Below are 22,504 nucleotides of genomic sequence, written 5' to 3'. Positions count from 1 at the left end.
TAATTTGCTTCATCAAAATGGCTATGGGGGTAAAACTATTCAGTCATCAGCAGAGCATTTAACTTCCTGCAGTTAAAGTGAAACTTGGCACAGAGACTTATGTGGATTTTAAAGCTATTGTTTGTTTTTACGCCTCACAGAAAGAAGTTGATGTTATGACACTAAATCTGTAAAAGCCAAAGCTTATCAAAATTAACTCATTTGTCATTCAACAAAGACAGAGGTACTTCACAAAGAGTGAAATTTGCATGTTCTCATTACTCACACTGAGCACCTCGAAAGGGAGCCGAGCAGAATCCACTTAAGAAATCATTACTAATTCATAAGTTCCTCTACTGAGAACGTATCTCATTACAACATTTTTTTTTAAATCTCTCTTCTGCTCTCAGAAAAGCCAAATTGGAAAACATAAGGTATTATTGCTGATAATTTCCCAGTGTTGTTTCAAAGTCTTTAAAGCAGAATCCTGTAGATTCACTTAAATCTCCAAAACATTTAAAATGCTCACTTGTAAACATGGCTACTTCATTTTAAGGAAACTGAACTTTATCATCCCTCAAGTGTTAAAGACTAAAATATTTGTCAATTCACTTTTGTTAAAACATAGAGTCAGAGTAAATAGAATTTAAGCTTCAAATGTGTAAAAACACAGAGCTATAAAACCGTAATCAAGAACCTAAGATTTGCCCGAAATGTGTGAAACTTTTAAATGTTTTGCTTCTGGAAATATTAAAAAAAATAAATCAAGGGAAAGTTTTTATTGTGATGAAACAAACATAAGCAGTGAACAGTCATGAACAAGTCTATAAAAACACAAGTAAAAATTTAGTAAAAATAGTTTTTTTTTACAGCATATTAAATTTAAAACATTGGAAACATAAGACTCACATACAGTAAGATGCTAAAAGTCACAGTAAAAGTTTTTTGTTCTCAGAATTTCCTATTTAAGAGGCTAAATGGCTCATATGTAGTAGCAAGGACAAACAAATCTACTAGTTCAGATAGAAAAAATAATACATTTATGTTGCTACATGTAATAGACAAAGTAAATATTGGTCAACAGTGCAAAGTGATAAGTGTCGACTGCAAAGTCAGTCTTTCAGAAACGTTTATACCCATTTCATGGGAACAAGGGGAGCAGTGCACTTTAGAAAACAGCATCTCAACATTTCTGTTTCTAAACTCTAATGCAGCACTGTGCAAAGGTCTCAAACCACCCCTCATTTATTCAAAAATGTCCTTTAAAAGGAGGAAAATTGTTCTTGATTCAGACATTGTGAAGATTGTTCAGTTTATTTCTTTGGACTTTGGCTGCTTTCTACAATCAGTTTCAAACTAGTTTGTTCTTTTTCTTTTGGAATGCTGGAATTGTTTTGCAAAACTTATTGACTGAGCAAGTTTTGTCTCAAGTGACAGACAAAATAAAACAATCTGAAACTGGGTTCTTTAGGCACTTGGTTTCTAGCAACCTGAAACAGACACAGTCCTACTGAATCTGAGAAAATACCATTAAGGCATGTATCTAATCTAATCTCTCTCCCAGAGTGCATGAATGAAATGTCATTCTGTGTCAGATCTTTGCTTTCAAACTGACTTTCAAACATTGTTTATTAGTGATTGATAAAGTTGTTGAATTGCGACTTCACCTGAGTGAGTCGTAAACGAGTGAATTTGGTGCCTAAATTTGTCTCAAAACAGCCTGGAGATCTATCACTAAATACTGATTTTACATCATGATCTGTGATTTTGAAATATAAATATAAATATTGGATAGGTTTTAAACTTTTGCACAGTTCTGTAGCTGCACAAGGTAACATATATGTAAAAAAAACAAACAAAAGGAGGAATGTGTTGGATGGGCAGTATACATTTATTATGTGCATTTGTCTTCATCTAAAATATGTTCATGATAGTGATTCATTTTCTTTACTCTTATATAGTATTAGACTAATACTATATGGATGTGCGCCTACATTTAGTCATTTTTTAGGAACAGTGGAGTTCATAACCAGCATTTTTATCTCTATGTTAGATGAATTAAATGATCTCAACTTCTAAGCATTCATATTTCTTCTTAAAAGGCAAATAAAAAAAAAGTATAATTCACATTCTGTTTTTCAGAGCTGCACCACTTTCACTGACGCAAATCCCAAAGGCTCAGTTAGTCCAAGAAAAGACTTTTGTGGAAGGTTACGCTTGTTCCTCATGATCAGTATCCAGCTGACATTCCCAGCTTCCTGCTGTCCGACACTGCCGCTATGCAGCCGTTCTCCTTTTCCAAGGCGTTGACCACATTTAAAAAGAACGGCCAATTCCCAGTTTTGTGTCCAAGACGTCTAAGGCCATTTATGACGGACTACAACAACACACAGCACAGTTAAAATTAAAGGAGACAAAAGTGTGACAAATAGAATATAAAAATCTCCATATGGATCACAGGGTAGTCAATTATCTTAATTTAGTTTCTAATTAAAGTAATTTATCTACAGCTCTTTACACACATATTGGCACATCTGGTAAAGATATTTAGTCTTTTAATAAACTGAATTTCTACTATGGTGTCATCTAATACTGAAATGTTTTTCAAATTTAAAAAATATCCTGTTTTCTACAACATCAGCGGTGCAATGTTTATTAGCATTTCTGAAGCTAGTAGTTAAATTACAAGATGCTTTTTGTAATAACTATCACTCACAAAGTTATATCTTCCACCCTCTTTGGACAATATCAAGTTTATTTTGATGCTCTCTTATCTTCAGTCAACATCAGAAATTTTCCACATGCTTTAATCAGTAATCCTGAATGATGCTCCATCAATAACATATGAATTTTATAAATAAAGTTTTTTTCCACTCATTGAACAGGAATGCTAATAAGTGTGGAAATCAATGTAAAACAGAAATTTACAGTAATGATGAAAATACGTCACCTTATCGAATTCTGGTTCAAAATTCACATCGTTGTTTGAACTGACGAAGATTATAGGAGCAGCAATAGAGTCTTTTAAGCTCATCCCCAGCCACAGGCGGTTTATTAGGGACTGTTAGAAAAACAAGACACTTATTTAAGCACAAATAAGCCCAACAACTAACCAGCAAAGCAAGCAGTGATTTACCAAAGCCATTGATGTGGTGATAAGACTTCCTCCTGACCCTCCCATCACAAGAATCCCTCCAGATTCCTTCTCCAGTATAACAGGACTCATTGAGGAGGGCGGCTGTTCACCTGCATGAGACGGATAAACGGCTCAGACTCAGTGAACATCAAACAGATTTGTCCTCAACTCTGTGGTGAGTTTTGTTTCTTTACCTCCTTGTATTGAATCTACTCTCCCACAAAAGTCAACAAGCTCGTTGTTGAGGATGATCCCCGTTCGTTTAGAGTACACCGCTCCTCCAAACCTGCAGAACCGCACAGTGCCATTAGGACGGTAACGTCACTTCATGTAGATTTTGAAAATATAAATTATTTTGAGGAGGCTTTTGTGCTCACAGCTGGTTTATGGTGCTAGTGGCTGAGACTGCGAGTCCGTCCGCATCCATGACAGAAACGTGAGTCGTTCCAAAGTTATCAAGCAAAGGCTTGTGGTTACGATAATAGGAGTTATCATGTGTTCTATTTGATGATATCAGCCTCGCTATGCGATCAATGAACGAAGGATCAATTAAGTGATCAGCCATCTGAAAGAGGAACATAAAAAAATTTACAATTTTGTCCTTATTTTACTTTTATTGTCCAATTAATTGTTTTGAACTTTTAAAAGGGTTAATAGTGTGTGAAATATATTTTATTTTGTTTTAATATAAATCCATCTTTAGTCTGGCTATTAGTTTCCAATCTGAAAAACCCATTCAATAAATTAGAATATACAGTATTTAAAGATCCATTTATTTCAGGATCTTTACAAGTTAAACACTTTATATACTCTAATTACACTAATTTTACCTTATATGAAATACTGAAGTCGCATTCAGTTTATTTACATTTTACACAATGCTATCTCTCATCAGAATGAAACAATTCTGATAAATTAGGATTTTTTGTCTTTAATGCAACATCAATGGGTTGATTACTAGGTGTCATACTTTGCGGATATTTGAGTATTAGACATTTTGCTCCCCATTTCCAGGGTTTTAACTGACTGACTTACAATGACAAGACGTTAAACTCTGTAATGCTTGAGTCAGAACAATTACTTTCTCAGAAATAAATAATTCCAGTATACTAACCTTGCTGCTACTGTAGGCAGGGTCTCGAATGTTCCTCTTTTGACCATTAGCAAATTTAGCTGCCTCTATGTAACGATGGTACATCTGAATCTTCTTCTTTTCACCAACTAGAGAGTCTGGAGTTAACGAGAACCCTTTGGGAGCAAGAGTTCAGGTTTTTAATTGTCCAAATGAATGCATTCAAAGAATCCCATCTGAGTTACAACAAAAGATGTGAAACCTTTCATGATTCTGAGAATGAAAGCTAGAAGCGCCCCCCCAGCAGGCGGTGGAGCGATGTGCATCTTATGATTTCCCAGAGAAACTGTCCATGGACTGCCCACCCGCACTCTGTAAGACTTCAGATCGTCCACCGTTAATGTTCCACCTAAGGATAAAAAACACATTTCTGTAAAATCTATGTGCTTCTGTCCACTTCCTCTACATGAAGTAGATTTTATTTACATTATTAAATGACACAGCCTCAATTTGCCCAGGCCAATCTTGCACCAACCTGCGTCTTTTATATCTTGGATTAAGTCAAGTCCAATCCTGCCAGTGTAAAAGGCTTTAACTCCTTCCTTTGCAATGATTTCCAAGGTTTCTGCAAGTTTAGAAAACTGCATGGTGTCGCCCATTCTCAGGATTGTTTTGTTCTTGTTGCAAAAGACTTCACTGAATAAAAAGAAAATAGATAAACACACACATTAGGCAAAAGCTGAAAATAATTGTTACACAATACATCCCGACATAAAGTGACCTGACTTGATGTTTAAATAGTTTTGTTTTGCTTAAATTCACAAAGAGCCATGCCCTACAACTGTTTTGTAAAGAGGTGGGGTAAACCCTGGAATTTTTTTCAATTAAAGTCACAAAAGAAAGAAAAAAGAACACCTATTCCTAACTTAAAGCTACCATCACCTAAGTCATAATTTTTTTTAGGAAGGTGAGAAGAGAAGAGCACACAGAGAAACTTTGATAGACCAGCATGCTCAAACTGGAGAACTGTGAAGAAGCAGTGAAATAAAAAAATACATCACAATGCTGTCCAAACTAAACAAATATGAACCTTCTTGAGTTTAGCTCTGAGGTTCTGACACTGTTATTCTTTGAGTCTAGTAATCCATCTAATCTGTGATTTTATTTTTTTGCTTTTTGTTTTTTGAGTTCACAATGACTGTCTTTACTTTTCTAGGAGCAGAATTAACATTTATTGCTATCACAAATTCTTAGCCTACCAGCTTGATTTGGTTCTTTTGTGCAAAAGCCTCTTACAGCTTTCCTCCCAACACATTTTTATTGGAGATATTTCAGGTCAGCTCATGCTCACCTCATTTATTCCAGAAAAATACAACAGAAATGCAAATTTATGAGCCAAAATTTCTGCCGTCAGGGACCCTAAACATAATACTTTGGAAGTGAAGAAGGTTCAGCACATTTCAGCTTTTCAATCACATGTTTAAATGTGAGGCTTTTCTCTCAGGTCATTTTACTCCAAAGATTTAGCAGTAAAGCCTACAATTGGGACTACCAGTTAAATGGTTCAGTTATATTGTGAATAGTGAATACATAAATATTAAGGGAGAAATATTGCACAATTTTACAATTCAAATAAGACGATAAATATATATGTAACTACGTAGCAACATGTTTTTTGGTATTCAGGCTAAAAAGGCAATAATTATTCAGAAGCCTAAGTTCTGCTTGAGCAATAAATACAAGATTCTACATATATACACCAGAGATTTGGCTTTATATGTTATATGCCTAATGTCGCTATTTAGCATCATACTTACATTCGGTCTAATGCAACATTTACATGCGCAATCTCCAATTAGGAGTCTGATTAATGACAAAAAACTATTTTTTAACATAAAAAGAAGGATTAAATGGCTGAAAGAACACTAGATATTTACTCAGATTACTTCTGCATAATGATTAGACACATAAATGAGACAAAAGTGTGAAACGAGCAAATACTTTCCTCACAAAAGCCTCTCCTTGCTTCTGCAGAATGACAGATGAAAGCATCTCTTGTTGAATAAAGGAGTGAATCTCTAAGCGACTGACTTCTGACCCCACCTTTTTTCATCAGTCTCAACAAACCCTCCTCAGCATGCAGCCTTCATAACCTTAGAGCAACGTCATGGAAACATTGGACGACTATAATCCCAAACTTTTGCTGGCCTCTTTCCTAGTGCTCTGCTACATATAAATTGTGCCGAGTCAGGACACCATTGAGTAACTGCTCCAAACAGCTGAAATTCATTACCAACAGGAAAGCAATACATTTGACCTGAGAAAGGGTGGAAATTAGCACCTGCCACTGGCAAAATGCGGGTAAAAGTATGAAGTGGCGTGTAAATTGGAGCAACGCACCCGCCACTGTGGCGGGTTGACAATTTGAACAGAAAAAAAAGCTGCATTCAGTTTGAACTTCTGTCCAGAGGAGGACCGACCGTCTGGAGTACAGACTGATGCATTTACTGTCCATATCTGGCGGCCCTACGCTGTCATAATTTAACAAAAAAATTATATGAAATCTAATTTTAATGGACCGCGACAGCCCATTGGTTGATTTTACTGACGGACACTGGGCTTATCCAATGAAAATTTGGAAATGTTCAACCTGTGACTGCAAGAATGTTAGGATTGTGTATTTAAAGTTTACCGCTAGTAATTACTTCAAATTAACTTATTTCACTACAACCCTGTTAAGGTGTCCATGCTTTATGTTAAATTATTCTGTATATGTACATCTGTATATTAAACTTATCGTCAGTAAATTCGTTTTCATAGAGTTAATAATACATTGGATATTTTATATAATTTGCTTGTACTTGTGGGGTTTGTAATCAAAAGAAAAAAAGAAAACAGTGGCTAGTGAAATGTCTGAGTGGCTAGTAAAAGATTTTCTCTACCAGCCACTGTGGCTGGTGGAGAAAAATTTTAATTTCCACCCCTGGACCTAAGTTTATCTTCTATGAAAAATATTTATAAGCTATAAGATATAGCGTTCTTGAGTGGGGTTTATGAGGAAAAGTGAAGCATATTTTGCATATTTTTGTAGTGAAAATTGAGGTTAACTACTGCATTATGTACATGTAAAGAGCAATAATCACAGTAAATTTTAACTCTGGTTATACAAAGTGTTTTTGATTTAAAAGAATTGGAGATTTGAAAGAGAGTTTTAAATGAGTTGATTTCTTTTAAATTAAATTTTACTATAATTTCTGTAAGTTTCATCTGCACTAACAATTATAATTTCTGGAAGCTTTTTAAAACCTCTCTCTCTGAGATGCATGTGTGAAATTTTACCACAGAGATGACGTTTCCACATGCGGCTTCAACAACTCGTGGCTCATAAAGCGTGCCAGGTATGGTGGCATGGGGATTCCTTCCCTGGCCAGTTTAATGGTTGGCTCAAACAGTTTGGCCCAGGACAACTTCCCGTACTCTCTGTGGAGGGCGTCGTAGCCCAGCAGCTCCCCGGGAACGCCAATCCACTGACTACCTGCAGCATTGAGGTGGAAAATGAAAACAATATTTTGGAAGCTAAAAATGTAAAGACAGCTTACCTAAAAAAACAAAACAATGAACTGTAGCTCTTAGACAAGAAAAAATTAGATTTCTTAAAGTTATAATTTAAGGTTTCTTATTGTAAACATGCAATTCTGATCAGATTTATTTCATCATTGAAATAAATTTCGTATTAATTTGGGGTTTTTAATGATTGATTTGATCCATTCTTTTTCAGGGGGATAGATAATAATACAAGAACTGCAATCAAGGATTGCACGGATCAAATATATCACACCTGTTTACCTAAAGCTCTCCTAGTAAGTTGTTCCTTGATCAGCCTCCAAAAAGCATAACAGATATGTCTGTTAATATTGCATATTTACCTGCTTATATAGCAAATCGACCATTTGCTATATAAATAAACTTGACTTGCGTATGTGCAAGACTTATTCCAAGTCGCATTAAAATTAATTGCTCTCTTTAAAATTCAACACACAAATACCCAATTAAGACAATATTGAAACATTTTTGAGAATTTTGAAAACTTATTAACAGAAAACCAAGAAATCACATTTATGTAAGTATTCGCTGAAAACTTTGCTGAGTCATCTTTGGCAGCAATCCGTTTTTGAATATGACGCCACAAGCTTTGAACGAGCATCTTTAGGCCGTTTGGGTCATTCTTCTTTGCAGTTCATCTCCTGCTTCATCAGGTTGGACAGAGACATCTGTGCAGCCATCTTCAGATCTCTCCAGAGATGTTCAATGAGATTCAAGCCTGGACTCTGGCCTGGCCAGTCCAGCACATTAGATGCCTGGCATTCACACCAAAGAGTTTAATCTTTGTCTCATCAAGCCAGAGAATTTCGTTTCTCGTGGTCTGAAAGTCCTTCAAGTGACTTTTGGCAAACTTCAGACATTGTGCCATGTGCCTTTTATTAGGGAATGACTTTCATTTTGTCGCTCTAACAGAGATCTGCTGCAGGACAATCCTGTCTGTGGTCTACAGAAAACTTCTTTGATTGCTTGCTGTTTGATCTCTGACTTGGGACCTTACATAGACTGTGTGTCTTTCCAAACCAAGTGTAATCAACTGAATTTTCCACAGATGGACTCCACTTATTTTACGAAAACATCTTAAGGAGGATCAGTGGAAATGAAGGCTGCAAACATTTATGTAAATATGATTTCTTGGTTTGGTCATTTTAATAAATATGCAAAAGAAAAGCTGTGGAAAAACCTTTAATGACCGGTACATTAAATAAATTAGTAAAACAAAAAGAAAGTCAAAAATTGGTCTGTGCAGCAGATGCAGCTTACCTGCGGTCAGTCCGAATTTAGTGGGACAGTCTTTTAACAGAGAAGGTTTGAATGTCTGTGGGGTTGACTCTCTGAAGTTGTAAACTTTAACATTACCTGGAAACAAATGAGCAAATGAAATAACTCACAAATAATTTACTGTTTTCTTCTGAAAGCTTCCTCCCACTCACTTGCTCATCCCAGAGGCAAACAGACAAGATAAACAAACCCAAAATATATTTTTGTATGTGATTCAATCTGAATCTCTCATGACATTAAGGTGAAATATGACATGGATGATTATTTCCATACCGAATAGTAGAAAAAGAAAGAATAGTGGTGATAATTCAAAAGTCTGATTCTAACAAAAACATGTCCTGAAAAATAAATCAAATGCAGACTACCCACCTGTTTTATTTCTGACTACAACTATCGAGCCTCCTCCAATTCCCATGCTCTGAGGGTTGACCAAAGATGTGCAGAGGAGAGCTGCAATGGCGCCATCTACTGCTGAGCCGCCTTGGAGGAGCATGTTCCTGGAAAACAGTGTTCAATGGATTTACGGGAAACCAGTTATCTGACTGCGATGCTCTGCACACATTTGGACACCCACCGGCAAACACTAATGTGTTATTTGATGGCTTTTACTCTGGGGGTGTCCATTGTTTTACAACGGAAAACCAATCAAAGTTAATCCACGTGCTGTCTGTCTTTCATGACAGTGAAAGTATAGTAATAGTTGCACAATACATTTTATTTGTCTTATTTGTTGGATTTCTTCACCTCAGTTGGATGGACATTAGAAAAGCAGGAAAAAAGAGAAAACAACTCTGCAGACTGTGTTGGAAACATAAAGGATCTTTTCAGGAAGGCTGGCACTGACTACTCTTTGCCTCCTAAGCTGAAAGAGAAGGCAGCGTTGGGAATGTTTAGACCTTGCCAGCTCAAACGTTTTGCAGGAGTTTGAAGTTGTACCAATGACTGACATTTAAAGGTGGAGTGATGACATAATTTTCAAATATCTGCATATAGGTTATCTTGACACAACAAATGTAAATATTGCAATTAAAAAACTTTGTGGAAAGGCAGACCATAGCAAATTAACAAAAATAATGTTTATTTTACAGACCGAGACACATGCTGCTCTTCTGCTAATAAAACACTTTTTGCAATTTTTTTTTTTTGTGCAAAGCTGACCTTTTTATTTTAAGCCAATGTTCCAGAGTTTCCGCTCAGTTCATCTCTTTGTCACTCACATCGGAACCTTTGATTGTCTCTGCTTTGAACTGGAAAATGAACTCTCCACAAACATTATCACAAGGGCAAAAAAAAAAAAAATCCCCAGTTGTGCACAAAAGCAGGAAGAGTTGCACACATTCCAGTGAAACCACCTTTGCACTTCTGAAGTTACTGATGACTGATTAACTGACTCGCAACTGCAAGTAAGACAAATAACCAAAGCAGAGCCAAGACCTTTCAACATAAGCGACAGGTCATGTTTATGTACTCTCAATGAATTGATTCAGCAACTGCTCAGAGCAATCAAAGGACCTGGATGCGCTATGCTATAATCTCACAGAGCCGATCAAATCTCTTAAACTGCTTATTCCCACTGCCAGGAGGCGAAGCCCGATTCAATTCAGGTGCACGTCAATGAATAAAAACACGTTTTAGATTCAAGAAGGAAAATTCTGAATGAAAAAAATGTTTTTTAGCATCAATATGGTCAAATTAAAGTCTTACAAGAAAGGAGGCGGGAGGGAGGCCACTTACTTTCCGATCTCGGAGCAAAGTTGCGAGTCTGCCGAAACAGCCGCATGTCTGAATCTGCCGCCGGAGCAACCCGCACCAAGAAGCGTGGCGATGCACAGACTCACCAGAGCAACAGCGCAAATCACAATAAGAAGGACGCAACATGCCGTCAGCCAGGGCTTATATTTGGCCATTGCGCTTTGTGTGTGAGTGGGTAAAACTTTTACACAGTTCGTCTGCGCTCGATGAAGTGCGCACAGACGCACAATCAAATCCGTATTATCCAAAGCATGAACTACCCTGGCTGACAACCCTCCTCCTCCTTCTCCTCCGCCTCCTCCTCCTCTTCGTCTTTCTTCTCTATCTCCCTCTTATTCCAGAAACGAAAGCAGTAATTTACTGGATTTAGACTGGATCATTCTTAGTAACCATGAGTCTTGGGGAAAAAACCTTGTTGTCATGTTTTGTTCCCGAAAAACGTGCGTGTCAAGTGTTTCAATGATCAATTCATTTCACACTTTTTGAAAGTGTGTTAGAGCAAAGTTTGCTTGATTAGGTGGTCTTGGAAAGAAAATCGCTCAGAGGCTTAAATGTCCCAAAGAGCAGCGATGTGAACAACAGACGATGCCCTGACAGTATTGCCCAAGACTTGTTTTGTCACATTTAAACCCTACAGTCAAAACTTACATCCAATTAGAATATCTTGGGGGAAAAAAACTGTATTTTTGTCACTCAGTTTAGAAAATGAAGTCAGATATTAAGTAGATGAATTAAAGATTGAAATATTTCAAACCTTTATTTCCTGTAATTCTGATGATTATGTCTTACAGATAATAAAATTCAAATAAAATATGTAAAACACATATTATTGCTGACTAAATTAACACAACATAATTACTTAAAAAACAAGCTTATCTTTGCCTTACATACCAACACTTAAAGCACTAAAGCTGCCATTTAAAAACAGAAATGACTTTAGACTTTATTCTGAAAGAACTAATACTGAATAAAAAGTTAAATAATTAAAAAACACTAAATAAAAGGCAAAGTTGGCCATTACTGTACAACAGTGCATTTATTTTTTCTGTACTTTTATTTGATTTAATTTACTTTCTCATTACTACAACCAGATTTAGAACATCACTGACTTTACTTTAGTCTTTGATAAAATTCGCTGGATGAGTTAAATAATAATACCACTCTGACAACACTTTCCACATTTTCTCAAGGTGGCGTCCTCATTCATCTTTTATTGATCATATCTTTTCTCCTTGCATTATTGTCTGTAATTTCAGTGTCAAAGTTCATTGTGTGCAGATGACATCCAGCTCTACCATTTCTCCTCCCCCCTGCCTCCAGCTCCTTTCTCAACACATGTCAAAGTAGGATTAGGTTGCCTTTTTGCAATCCCAACATGTTTTGTAAAAAGTCCAATGAAATTATAAAGCAAATCTTTGCTGAGCTTATAGGGTTTAATGCAACAATTACTGATGGACTGTGCAGCCAGCTGACCACCCTGCTGCAGTTGGCACATATTTTTAGTCACTGTTACCTTGACACAGGTGATTTTTGTTCAGTGGCAGTAAATCTTGAAAATAGAACAAAAGCAAAAATGTTTATTGGATTTTTAAAGCTTATGAGAGTCTTTGTCTTACCATTGCAGTATGTCTTTGCATCAAAATCCTTACCTATAAGACCTTTCCTAACCTCACATGTTTGAACTCATCCACACCAACCCACCCTTCGGTTCTCTAAGGTCTTCCTCCATAAATCAGCACCCCATTCCAATTCCTGTTGCTTAAACAGTGATGTATTTTTAAAAGTACTTTGTAAGTTTGTGAAACATTAATAAATTATAAGCAACATGTCAATAACTAATAATCTAACTAACATAAAAGTAAAATAAAACACTGGTGACTGACAATTTGTGAAATATAGCAATGTTTTAGCATGATAATTCAGAATCTAATAGAGGCATTGTCATGGTAACAAAAGTTTAAAATCACTTCCAACACAGTAAATGATCTAAGAGATTATCTACTGTATTTCTCCCTGGAAATAGGGAGATGGGAGTCAGACTTTCTCATAATGACTATGTACTTTCTATTTTACTAATTGTGTATTCAGATTTGCAAAGTCTCCTCATAAACATATTTAGGAATCTAATGGAAAAGAAAACCATTTGTTCAGACATAATGTCAGGAGTGTCTTCCCAGAATGTATTTACATTTATGCAAATCCATGTGCAGTGTAGAAATGAACCCTCTTCAATGATGGGGGAAGTTGTATTGGGTTGTTTTGCTCAGACCAGTTCTGCATCAGTTCTTGTGTAAGTTGGTCTCCAGTCACTCCATTAATGTTTATACTTAATAAGGCACAAATGTTATCTTTCCTGTACGATTCTGCAGCTGGATGACATCAAGTCAGCAGCAGTTTGCTTTCACCCCCAATTTTTGTTCAATTTATACTTTCCATTTATAAATGTTTCTTTATTCTTGATAAACACCACAAAAGGGAATTTCACACAGTTCTGCTTACAGGGTTGTATAAACTGTTCTTTAAGTCTTTTGTTTGTTAGGCAGTCCTTTTAAGGCTGCTAATGTTAACACATTTCTGCGTCTGTCAGATAGGGGGAAATCCACATTCATCAGGATGTTTCTCATGCAAAAGAGCCAACATAATTCAGATTCCATTATAAACCAGTAAAAGTAAACAGTCATCATTCTGTGGCGCAGTGTTTCTTACTCATCGCTCATAAGTCATGCTGAGTCACAGATACTTTTCTTTTTAACAATAAGAATTTTCTAATCTGTCATAAGCCACATTGTTGTATGTGGACAATCTTAGTTTTCAAGTCTGCTTCAAAATTTCAATTGGAGTAAATGCGTTTTAACACAATAACATTATTTTACATTTTCAAAATATTTAAAATGACGGATAATTTTCTCTGTCAAAAGGGAAAAAAAATGTTTTGTTTAGTTGAATTAAACTTAGCATCATCTGCACTATAACAATTGCATCATGTATATTCAAGAAAACAAACAGATTAAAGCTCATTTCAATTAATTTGATGCATGTATACATTTATATTTAGAAATAAACTTTTTATTTGTAATATAACAAGTTGCTCTCCTATTCTTGTAATTGACCAAAATACTAAATATTATTTTGATTCAATTTTTAGACAGAAGCAAGGAGAAGAGGAACAGACATGTAGAAAGGGGGTTTGAGGTCAAAGGTCAAATTCCTGACAGTTGTGCTGAGGACAATAGCCTCTTTATAGCGGATGCTGGTTCTAAAACTATTCCACATCCTGGACGGTAATTTAAGTTTCGCTGTGATTAATTTTTCAGCAATAAACCACCAAAAGGCTGCTTCTTACCCAAAATTTGTCTCCTGTCATTCTGAATCAATTTGTGCTCAGTCATAAGTAGTCATGTATGTCCAATTAAAATGCTGTGTTGAGTCATAAGCATTTTAGTTGAAAATGAAATAGAAACAGCTGAGGGGTAAAATAATAGAAGGTAAGATATGATTCATTGTAATCTCTCAGACGTTTCTTTATTGTTTAACAAAATAACAAAAATAACAAAATGTCATTGTTTTGTGTTGCGGATGAGTCCAATTTAATAAATAATATTACTAATATTTTTAATATTTAGTCTAGATTGACTCTTGCCTATTTGCACACATTTATTTTAGTGTCTGTAGTATTAGTTTTTGGCAGATATCCCACTTTTAATGTTTTAAAACACTAACATTTCTCTACTTTGTAAATAGGTGCTTGTTTCTATCAGTTTTTAACTCATCCATCAAATCTCAAAGTAATTTTCAATCCATTCTTGTCTGGTTTCTTACATTTCTACAAGCTGAACCTAAAGACATTTTGACAAGTTCTTGACATTGAAACGTTTTATTTTCATTATGTTAAATTCATTGACAAATTATTATTCTGACACTAGTTTTATAAGAGTAATTTATATTTAAAAGACGTTTCTGTACCTAAATTAATTTGTGTGATGTTTTAAAGTGGTTAAATATTGATCTCAAACATTAAAAATGCCAGTCACACAGAAGAGAGGGGAAACATTCTTCAAATAAAATAGCTCAAAAGTCAGGTAATTTATATCATCCCAGCAAATTATGTCAAAGGCCTTTTAATAAAATTGAAGGAAATGTGTCAATTTGTGAGAAATGAGCACAAAATATGTTCATTAGTCTCTAGAAGCATAATAATAGCTTTACTCTATTTTCCAGATTTAGCAGTGAAACAGTTAATTTTACTACCCACATCAAGAAAATGTTTTATTCTCTTGGTGTGGGAGTTTTAAAAGTTCTCTTTCTTCAACAGGCATGAAACAAAGACATAAAAAAATCAGAACAGTGTGTAACAGAGGCTTATAAAGGCAGGATGTCACGAGGACTAGAGCTAGGAATCACTAGTCGAAAGACGTGAGTCTGAGATCAGGACAAACAGGATGTAATTTTAGGAAAATAAAAATCTATTTATTAAAGAATCAAACCATAAGTACAAGTACAAAAACATGTTGGAGATCATCAGACCAAACTAAACAAAGAAAATAAAATGTTGCAGGTGCAATAATTATGTCTGGAGAGTTTGTTTCTGCCTTTTGGATGTTGAATAAAGAATGAAACAACACAGAGTCGGACGCTTCGGGTTGCAGAATCGCAGAAACATCAAAGGTCTTCAGATGCTGAAGATGGAAAACCGGGATTAACTTCTCAGGACTTGTTTCAAACTACCAGCCAAACAACAACCATCACATTAAGACGCTTTGTTACAGCCAGATTATGCAATATTTTAGGCCCAAATACAAAGGTTTTACACACATCTAAACTACTTTATTTGAAAGCTTGATTGTTTTGGAAGATTGGATAAAAGCCAACTCCATTTCAGTAAAGCTCTCTGCAAGGTCTCTATGACTTTTACAGATTTTTAATTAAAAGATAAAGGCAGTCATACTTCTATGATATTATCAGTTAAATTATTGATCATATTTATTTTATTGTTGATAAACTAACTTATCTGTCACCCCCTAAACTCTTATCCTGAAATCTACAATGACTTCAGATGTTTTTTTGCTTCTCCCTGGAACAAATTCCCCGAATACCAGACAGGAAACGAAAATGTTGGCTCATTTAAGTCGGGACTTAAACCAGTGTTTACAAAGTCTAAAATGGCTTTTTTGTTTAATTTGCTTGGGTTTGCATTTAAATATGTTATTGCTTTTATGTGATCCCACATGTTTTTTGTTTGTGTCTTGTTATTTTGGTTCATTTTATGTTTTTAGTGTGACTTATGTCTGCTCTATGTCTTTTCTGTCAATCACTTTGTGTATAAATTCAGTTAAGCAAATAATTGCATTGTCTTGCTTTCCTAATGGAAAAAAACTCTATCCACTGCGCCGGTGATCAGTAAAACTTTCAACACCAGGGGGCGACAGTGTGCATATTTTCAGCTTCAAAAATTCACCCTGGTGAGACAGAAATACAAAAAATTATACACATTCTCACACTGAACTGGCTTTTGCATTTTGCTTCTTCTAAATTATGTTCCAATTACCAAATAGGACCTGTATTGTCCAGGAACTTATTCCCAAGTCACTTTTTCCAAACAGAATCACTTTATAGGATGAAAGAATCCTGTGAAGTCAATTTCACAAACATTTCTAAAAAAAAATAAAGCCAGGAATCTTGTGCTTATAAATGTTAATTCACCGTGTTTTTTTGTTAGCCATGGCCACAGCCTGCTTTTCCTCGTTGCTGAGTGGGACTGCCCCGAGCTGTGAGAGGATTAGTTCATCCTCAGCTATCAAAGCCCCCTAATTAATCTGAGTAAATTACAAGCCGTGTGCCATAATTTGAGTCAATGTAAGCAGAGAGAGAAGGTGTAGGAGAAGATTCAGCAAGAATATCATACTGTAGGTCGCTGCGCTGCTATAAATAGAGCATCCCTTTATTCTGCACTCCCTGCGTCATACCAGCAGCCCCCCTACTCACCAATGCCAGCCCCTGTTCACTCAAATCCAGCATCCTGTCACAGCGCTGAGCATGTACAGCTCTGAGTCCACTCATTCAAACCAATCCTTCCTTTCTTATTTGCATCTTTATGCAGTTTTGTTTTACATTTTCATGCTTCAGGGGGGTTCTCCTGAACTGTGTCGTGTCTTTGTGTATTTTGGATTATATAATTTTTGGAAAAACTCTCGGAGGCTGACAGATGAGGCACCAGGATCATTCTGATTCCCTCTTTTCTGAATTAATAGTCCCAGAACTATTTTTACCCATCTGATTCACCCCCCAAAAAAGGATTGACATGCAACAGGAAAAGGCAGGAATGATGGAGAGTAATCACTGCCTCATCCCTAATAACTTATTGTTCTATCATGCACTGGTAGAAAATAAATATTTTTTTGCTAATGTGTATGAGCTTGATGTAATGAATCGTGCATTTTTTGGTATAGATTATTCTCAGCCACATATTTGGTTACTTTAAAAACAATTGTATTCCAAATCAAACAACATTTTTGAATTTGAAAGACTATATGGTCCAGCACATTAGATTTTTTTCTAATACAAAATATTTCATGCTATAAAATGTTTTTTTTTGCTGTAGTTTTGTTTTAAACAGTTTAATGAAGTAATTTAGCTCCTTTTCTCCACCTTGTTCAGAGTGCAAACACTCCAAACTGATTGAAGTGCAGCTCAAGGGCAGCAATCATTGTTACTGGGGAGTTCTACCAATAAAATAAATTGTTAAACTTAGTACATCTCAAAGATATATTTTTTCCCCCTCTTTGCTTAAGTAGTTTTCGACATTAGTAACATTAAAAAGGTGAACAATCGTCTCTACAACTTAAGGAAGAAAAGTGAGTGATCTCTGGCAATTTGGCATTTCTAAAGTTTAGATTGGATTTTTTTAAACAAATGTTCACAAACCTCAGTGAACCGAATTAATGTAAAGCAGAGTGCCAACATTCCTTTGCAGCTGATGAAATCATAAAGAAAACAACTTCAAGTCGTCGCTGACGATGGTTTTGCTAATGATTGAATCACAGGATATAATTTGTATGACTACACTTATAATCATTAATATTATTTGTCCCCATAGTCATATCTAGTATGTTTGTGGTTATTTGTATGTGTTCAAAGAAATGTTGCATCCTATTTTCTGTCACAATAAATGTGTTAATGGCAGAAGGAGACAAAATAACTTGGATTATATCCCAAAGACTGTAAGATCAGAACAAAATACAAAAGCAAAGTGTCAAAGATTACAACACAAGAATGAAACTCACAATATATGGATTAGTCAAATGTCAACTGTAATGTTAAAAACTGATTGTGGAAAGTGCTGCTTGTGTTGTGATTTAATTTCAATATCATAAATGTTCATGTCACCAGGGTTCAAGGCAAAAACAAGTAAATTGCATTAATCTTGAAGCAGAATTTTAATAACCAGATGCAGTGACATACTACAGAGTCTGAATGGTGTACAGGCTCACATGTAATTTACTTTTACTATTTACAGAAATAAAACTTTAAATTATGATGTGAGTGCATTAATAAACTTCACTCAATTAATCAAATGATTTAAGGTGATGTACTGAGTCTAACTTGTTGATGGACTGGCAACATGTCCAGGTTGCACTCAGCCTCCAATGAGCTGATGTGTCTGATCTGTGTTTGCCCTCAGGTACCATAATTACCTTAACTTTAGGAATATAATACTTACATTGACTGGTTGTCAGAAGTCTCATTTAAGCCCCATAGCTTACTGACAGAGACAAAGACAGAGACAGGAGACTCCTACGTTGCTGAATATTCAGCCATCATGTCTGGATCTGTTTCCCCTTGAGGCTGCTGGATGTCTGCATGAAGCCAAATGGGGTTTTGAGCAATCACAATGGCACAAACCCAAGTTCATTGGCAGGTAGCCAAGCTAAAACAGATGAATCAATGAAACTATCATGTCAAAGCTTTGACTTTAAGAAACAGGTCATGACCATTTTAATTGGGTGGTTTTAAATTTCCTTGTCTTGTTACAGTTCAGTGGCCTCCCCATGCCTTGGGTTGTGTAAACAAATGGAGGAAAAAAAATTCTTCATTGTTTCTGTGTGAATAGAAACCATGAAGTCAAAGCTAACATCAAAGATGTTAGCTTAGCAATTTGTCATTCTAACATGTCATTAACCTGTGCAAGTATCCTTCCACTGACCACAGCAAAGCTGCAGCTTTTCCTGTTCTTTTTTTTTTTTCAGTTTTGCAGCCAGCATTGTGTCAGTTAGAGAAAATATACTTTCACTGCTTCAATAGAGGCGTCCATGGGGAGTGAATTTCAAACTGTGTCATAAAAAAATCAACAGATGGGTTCTTTGAAACCAGCGCCAACAGCAACAAGCATTTTTTTTTTATTATCTTCTGTAAGCTTCACCTTTTCATGGAATTTGAAATGGACATCAAGGACAGGATAGATAAAACAATGAAAAACTGGAACATTTCCAGAGCCAGCTTTGTGCTTCATGTTTTGATGGAAAAATATTTGAAGATTTAAAACAAGCCAACACAAAATGTGTCACCTTTTGTTATAAATTGGAACCACAAACTTCTATGTATATTATTAAGGACTTGCTAGACAAATGCATGTAATGTAGTAAACAATTGTAAATTTGAAAGTAAAGGACACATGGCTTTCTTATATCTTATTACCAGTAAAAGTGTGGTATACATTTGTATTCAATCCCTGAGACTCCTAAAGAAAATCCAGTGTCACAACAGTCTTCAGAAACCATCTGATGATTGGAGTGCACCTGTAGTTTTATTATAAACACAGTCGTTTGTGGAGAAACGGTAACATTGCATACAAACATATAGACAATTAGATTTATGCATGCATTGCTTACAAAACATATGCAAAGACATTGACGTGCAAATAGCAGCAGGGATGTTATTTAAAATGAGAAAAACTGCAAATAACTTTTTTCTTGTAATGGTTACAAAGTCTTGCAGCGGCTGGCAGGAAGGATCTGAGGTACTGCTCTTTTGTGCACTGGGATGCTGCAGTCTGTCAATGAAAGTACTTTTTAGTTCAGCAACAGTTTCATCGATGGACTGGGACACATTGCCCAATAGTGATTTATTTTTAGCTATAGTTTTTTTGTTTCCTACCTGCACTGGGTCAAGGAGCTGGCCTTTCTGATGAAGTTAATTAATTGATGTAGATAATCTAACCCTCTGTCAATAAAGTCAATAAACTCAATAAAGGTCTCCAGGATCATTCCTAAACTCCAAAAAATCTCAGTCCTCTTAGAAGGTAGAGTCTCAGATCCAGTTTATGGAGTTCAGTCACTAAATTTGCAAAGCTGGAAGCAGAAAAGTTTTATTTTTCTCTCAAAAGCTAACTACAAATGCATGCCACCATTTTTTCATATTTCCATTTAAAAAAAGAGAAAAATGTAAGTCCATATTCTTTTCCTTTTATTTTACAATTATGCACCATCTGGTCTGTCACATATAATCCTAATTATGTCTCTAAAACTAGGCGAAAATGTGAAAAAGGTTAAAAGGTATGAATACTTTTGCCTGTCAAATGCAAAGCCAACAAAATTCCAAGAAACTTTAGTTTTTGCTCTGATGGGATTATGTGAAATTTGGTTTGTCTGGAGTTTCTATCTGAGTGGATTAAGCCTGCAGTCATAACTGTGCAGAACGGACCGAGACACATTTACATTTTGTTCCACTTGCCGTTATTCAGTCTGACTGATCTTTGACAAGGGACCTCATGAGTCTCCTCAGTATCCAGATGACTACGGACAGCGGGACGTTACTGACCTCATTCTGTGAGAATTGTTCATGTTTTTTGCTTCATGAGTTCTTGGTTAAGACAAACAGATGTTGGACTTGCTTCAGCTCCACTGGACATCTCTAAAGGTTGCCATTAATGTCTATTATTAATAGCATAGCGGACTAGTGTTCTGAAATTTGATTTATGGTTTCCTGCATGTTCACAACTCAACCCTCCAAAACAACACATGAGGGAATTTCTCCAGGTTTGGTTTTGGTATAAAGCAAGTCTGAACTCTTGCGTATTTGCAGTGTCTTGTCAAAGACGTACATGTTTTACCCTGTCACAGAATAAAACATGACAGGAATGACAATATAAAACAGGACATTAATTGATTTATAGATTTTTGCAAAGTACTATACAACTGCTTTCCTAATAAATTCAAATGTTTCTGATATGAGCGATAATCAGACTAGAAGTGGGACATAAAAGTTTGTTTTTTTCTTCACATGATCGAAGTTAAAACAAGGCGATCTCTGACACACAACCCTGAAAAAGCCAACTCTTGAGCTGAATAGGCTTTTTGTTCTCCATGAAGATCTTAAACAGAAATGTATTTGTAGTATCTAAAATGGGAACCACACCACAAAAGAAGAGGTTTGAGTGTTTTCCTTTAAATCATCCCACAGACACACAACATATTTTCTTCTTATTTATGCGTTTAGCTTCAGATGAAGCAACTGGGAAGAGAGTTGGGACCAACTGCAACTAATTATCCACCTACGCTACAAATTCCTGCAGCATCTTCAAATACCAAGATTACTTTACAGCATTTACACCTGGACAAATTGTAGTCAGGTCGTGTCTTATAATACAATGGCTGCCATTATATTGACACTGTACTTTCTGTTTCCAGGACCTGCTGAAACACTACCTGCCATAACTAAAACATGCAGCCTGCTTGGATCTTTAGCTGCAATATGGCTGACAAGATGACTCTGAATTGGAGCCATCTTGTCAGCTGAAAGGATTTTTGTAGTATCTTTATTCTCTGTGCAAGATTTATTCTGGGGATGATTGAATAAAATAATCCTGAATGAAGTCAGAGACTCTCCATTCCCTCTATAAAAACGTTTAAAACTGACTTTCTACGAAATTATAAGAATGATTTGACAGATTATATAATGATAGGAATGCACTTGTTTATCTGTTTCTTGTTTTATTTCTTTAATGTTATTTTACTCCTGACGATGCAGAAGAGAAGCACTACATGCTTTGCTGCATGCTCTTGTTACAGTGAAATGACATCTGTATTTGATAATGGTGCACTGTAACCAGGACTTTTAACAAAAAAGAAAAAAAAACTTTTTATTTCATGTTGAAAATAAATTACAGAACAGAGAAATGAATACAATTTCTAATTTAAAAAATATTTTATATATTGTACAAAGGAAAGGAAAATATAGATAAATATGTTGATGAATTGATTGAAAAATGTATGTATAAATTTCACGTCAAAATTTCTTGTTAAAAATCTGAAATCTTATTCAAAATCATTGAATTTAAAGAAACAGGACGCAGGTATGAGAAATGTGCAAAATGAATTTTTTGCTTATTTATTTATGCTTTTAAGCTAATATTGATGAACCTTGAAGTAACTGAAAGAAATAAAAATAGTAATCCTGCTTCATTAATTGCTCAAGCATTTTCTTTTTTGGGATTATGCAATGGGTTTTTGAAAGAGCTGTAAAATGATCAACAAACATGATTCCTATCCAAAATATCTAGTAAATGTTTTCTTGTGTAATTGTTGTATTGACGGGGAACCGATATGTTACTGTAGCCACTCACTTCCATTCACATAGCTGATTTAACAGATTATTTTGATGTTTCTTAGCATGTCTCCTCATGTGACTTT

At 35.5% G+C, this 22,504-nt stretch overlaps 1 protein-coding gene across 1 annotated transcript; it reads right to left on the bottom strand.

The window, feature by feature from the left end:
- Positions 1-1,311: 1,311 nt before the first annotated feature.
- On the bottom strand, positions 1,312-11,071 carry ggt5b (gamma-glutamyltransferase 5b). Its single transcript, XM_028026130.1, has 12 exons — positions 10,803-11,071; positions 9,438-9,565; positions 9,051-9,146; positions 7,527-7,722; positions 4,723-4,883; positions 4,450-4,596; positions 4,230-4,363; positions 3,493-3,680; positions 3,310-3,401; positions 3,116-3,225; positions 2,930-3,040; positions 1,312-2,356 (listed from the first exon to the last, which is right to left on the bottom strand). Exons 1-12 carry the CDS (start codon positions 10,973-10,975, stop codon positions 2,210-2,212), a joined length of 1,683 nt encoding a protein of 560 aa, XP_027881931.1. The 5' UTR covers positions 10,976-11,071; the 3' UTR covers positions 1,312-2,209.
- Between the last annotated feature and the right edge of the window lie 11,433 nt (positions 11,072-22,504).

Source organism: Xiphophorus couchianus, chromosome 8, assembly GCF_001444195.1.
Source record: "Xiphophorus couchianus chromosome 8, X_couchianus-1.0, whole genome shotgun sequence".
NCBI lineage: Eukaryota > Metazoa > Chordata > Actinopteri > Cyprinodontiformes > Poeciliidae > Xiphophorus > Xiphophorus couchianus.
The sequence above is the reverse complement of the archived record's forward strand: the minus strand, read 5'-3'. Positions and strand labels throughout refer to the sequence as shown.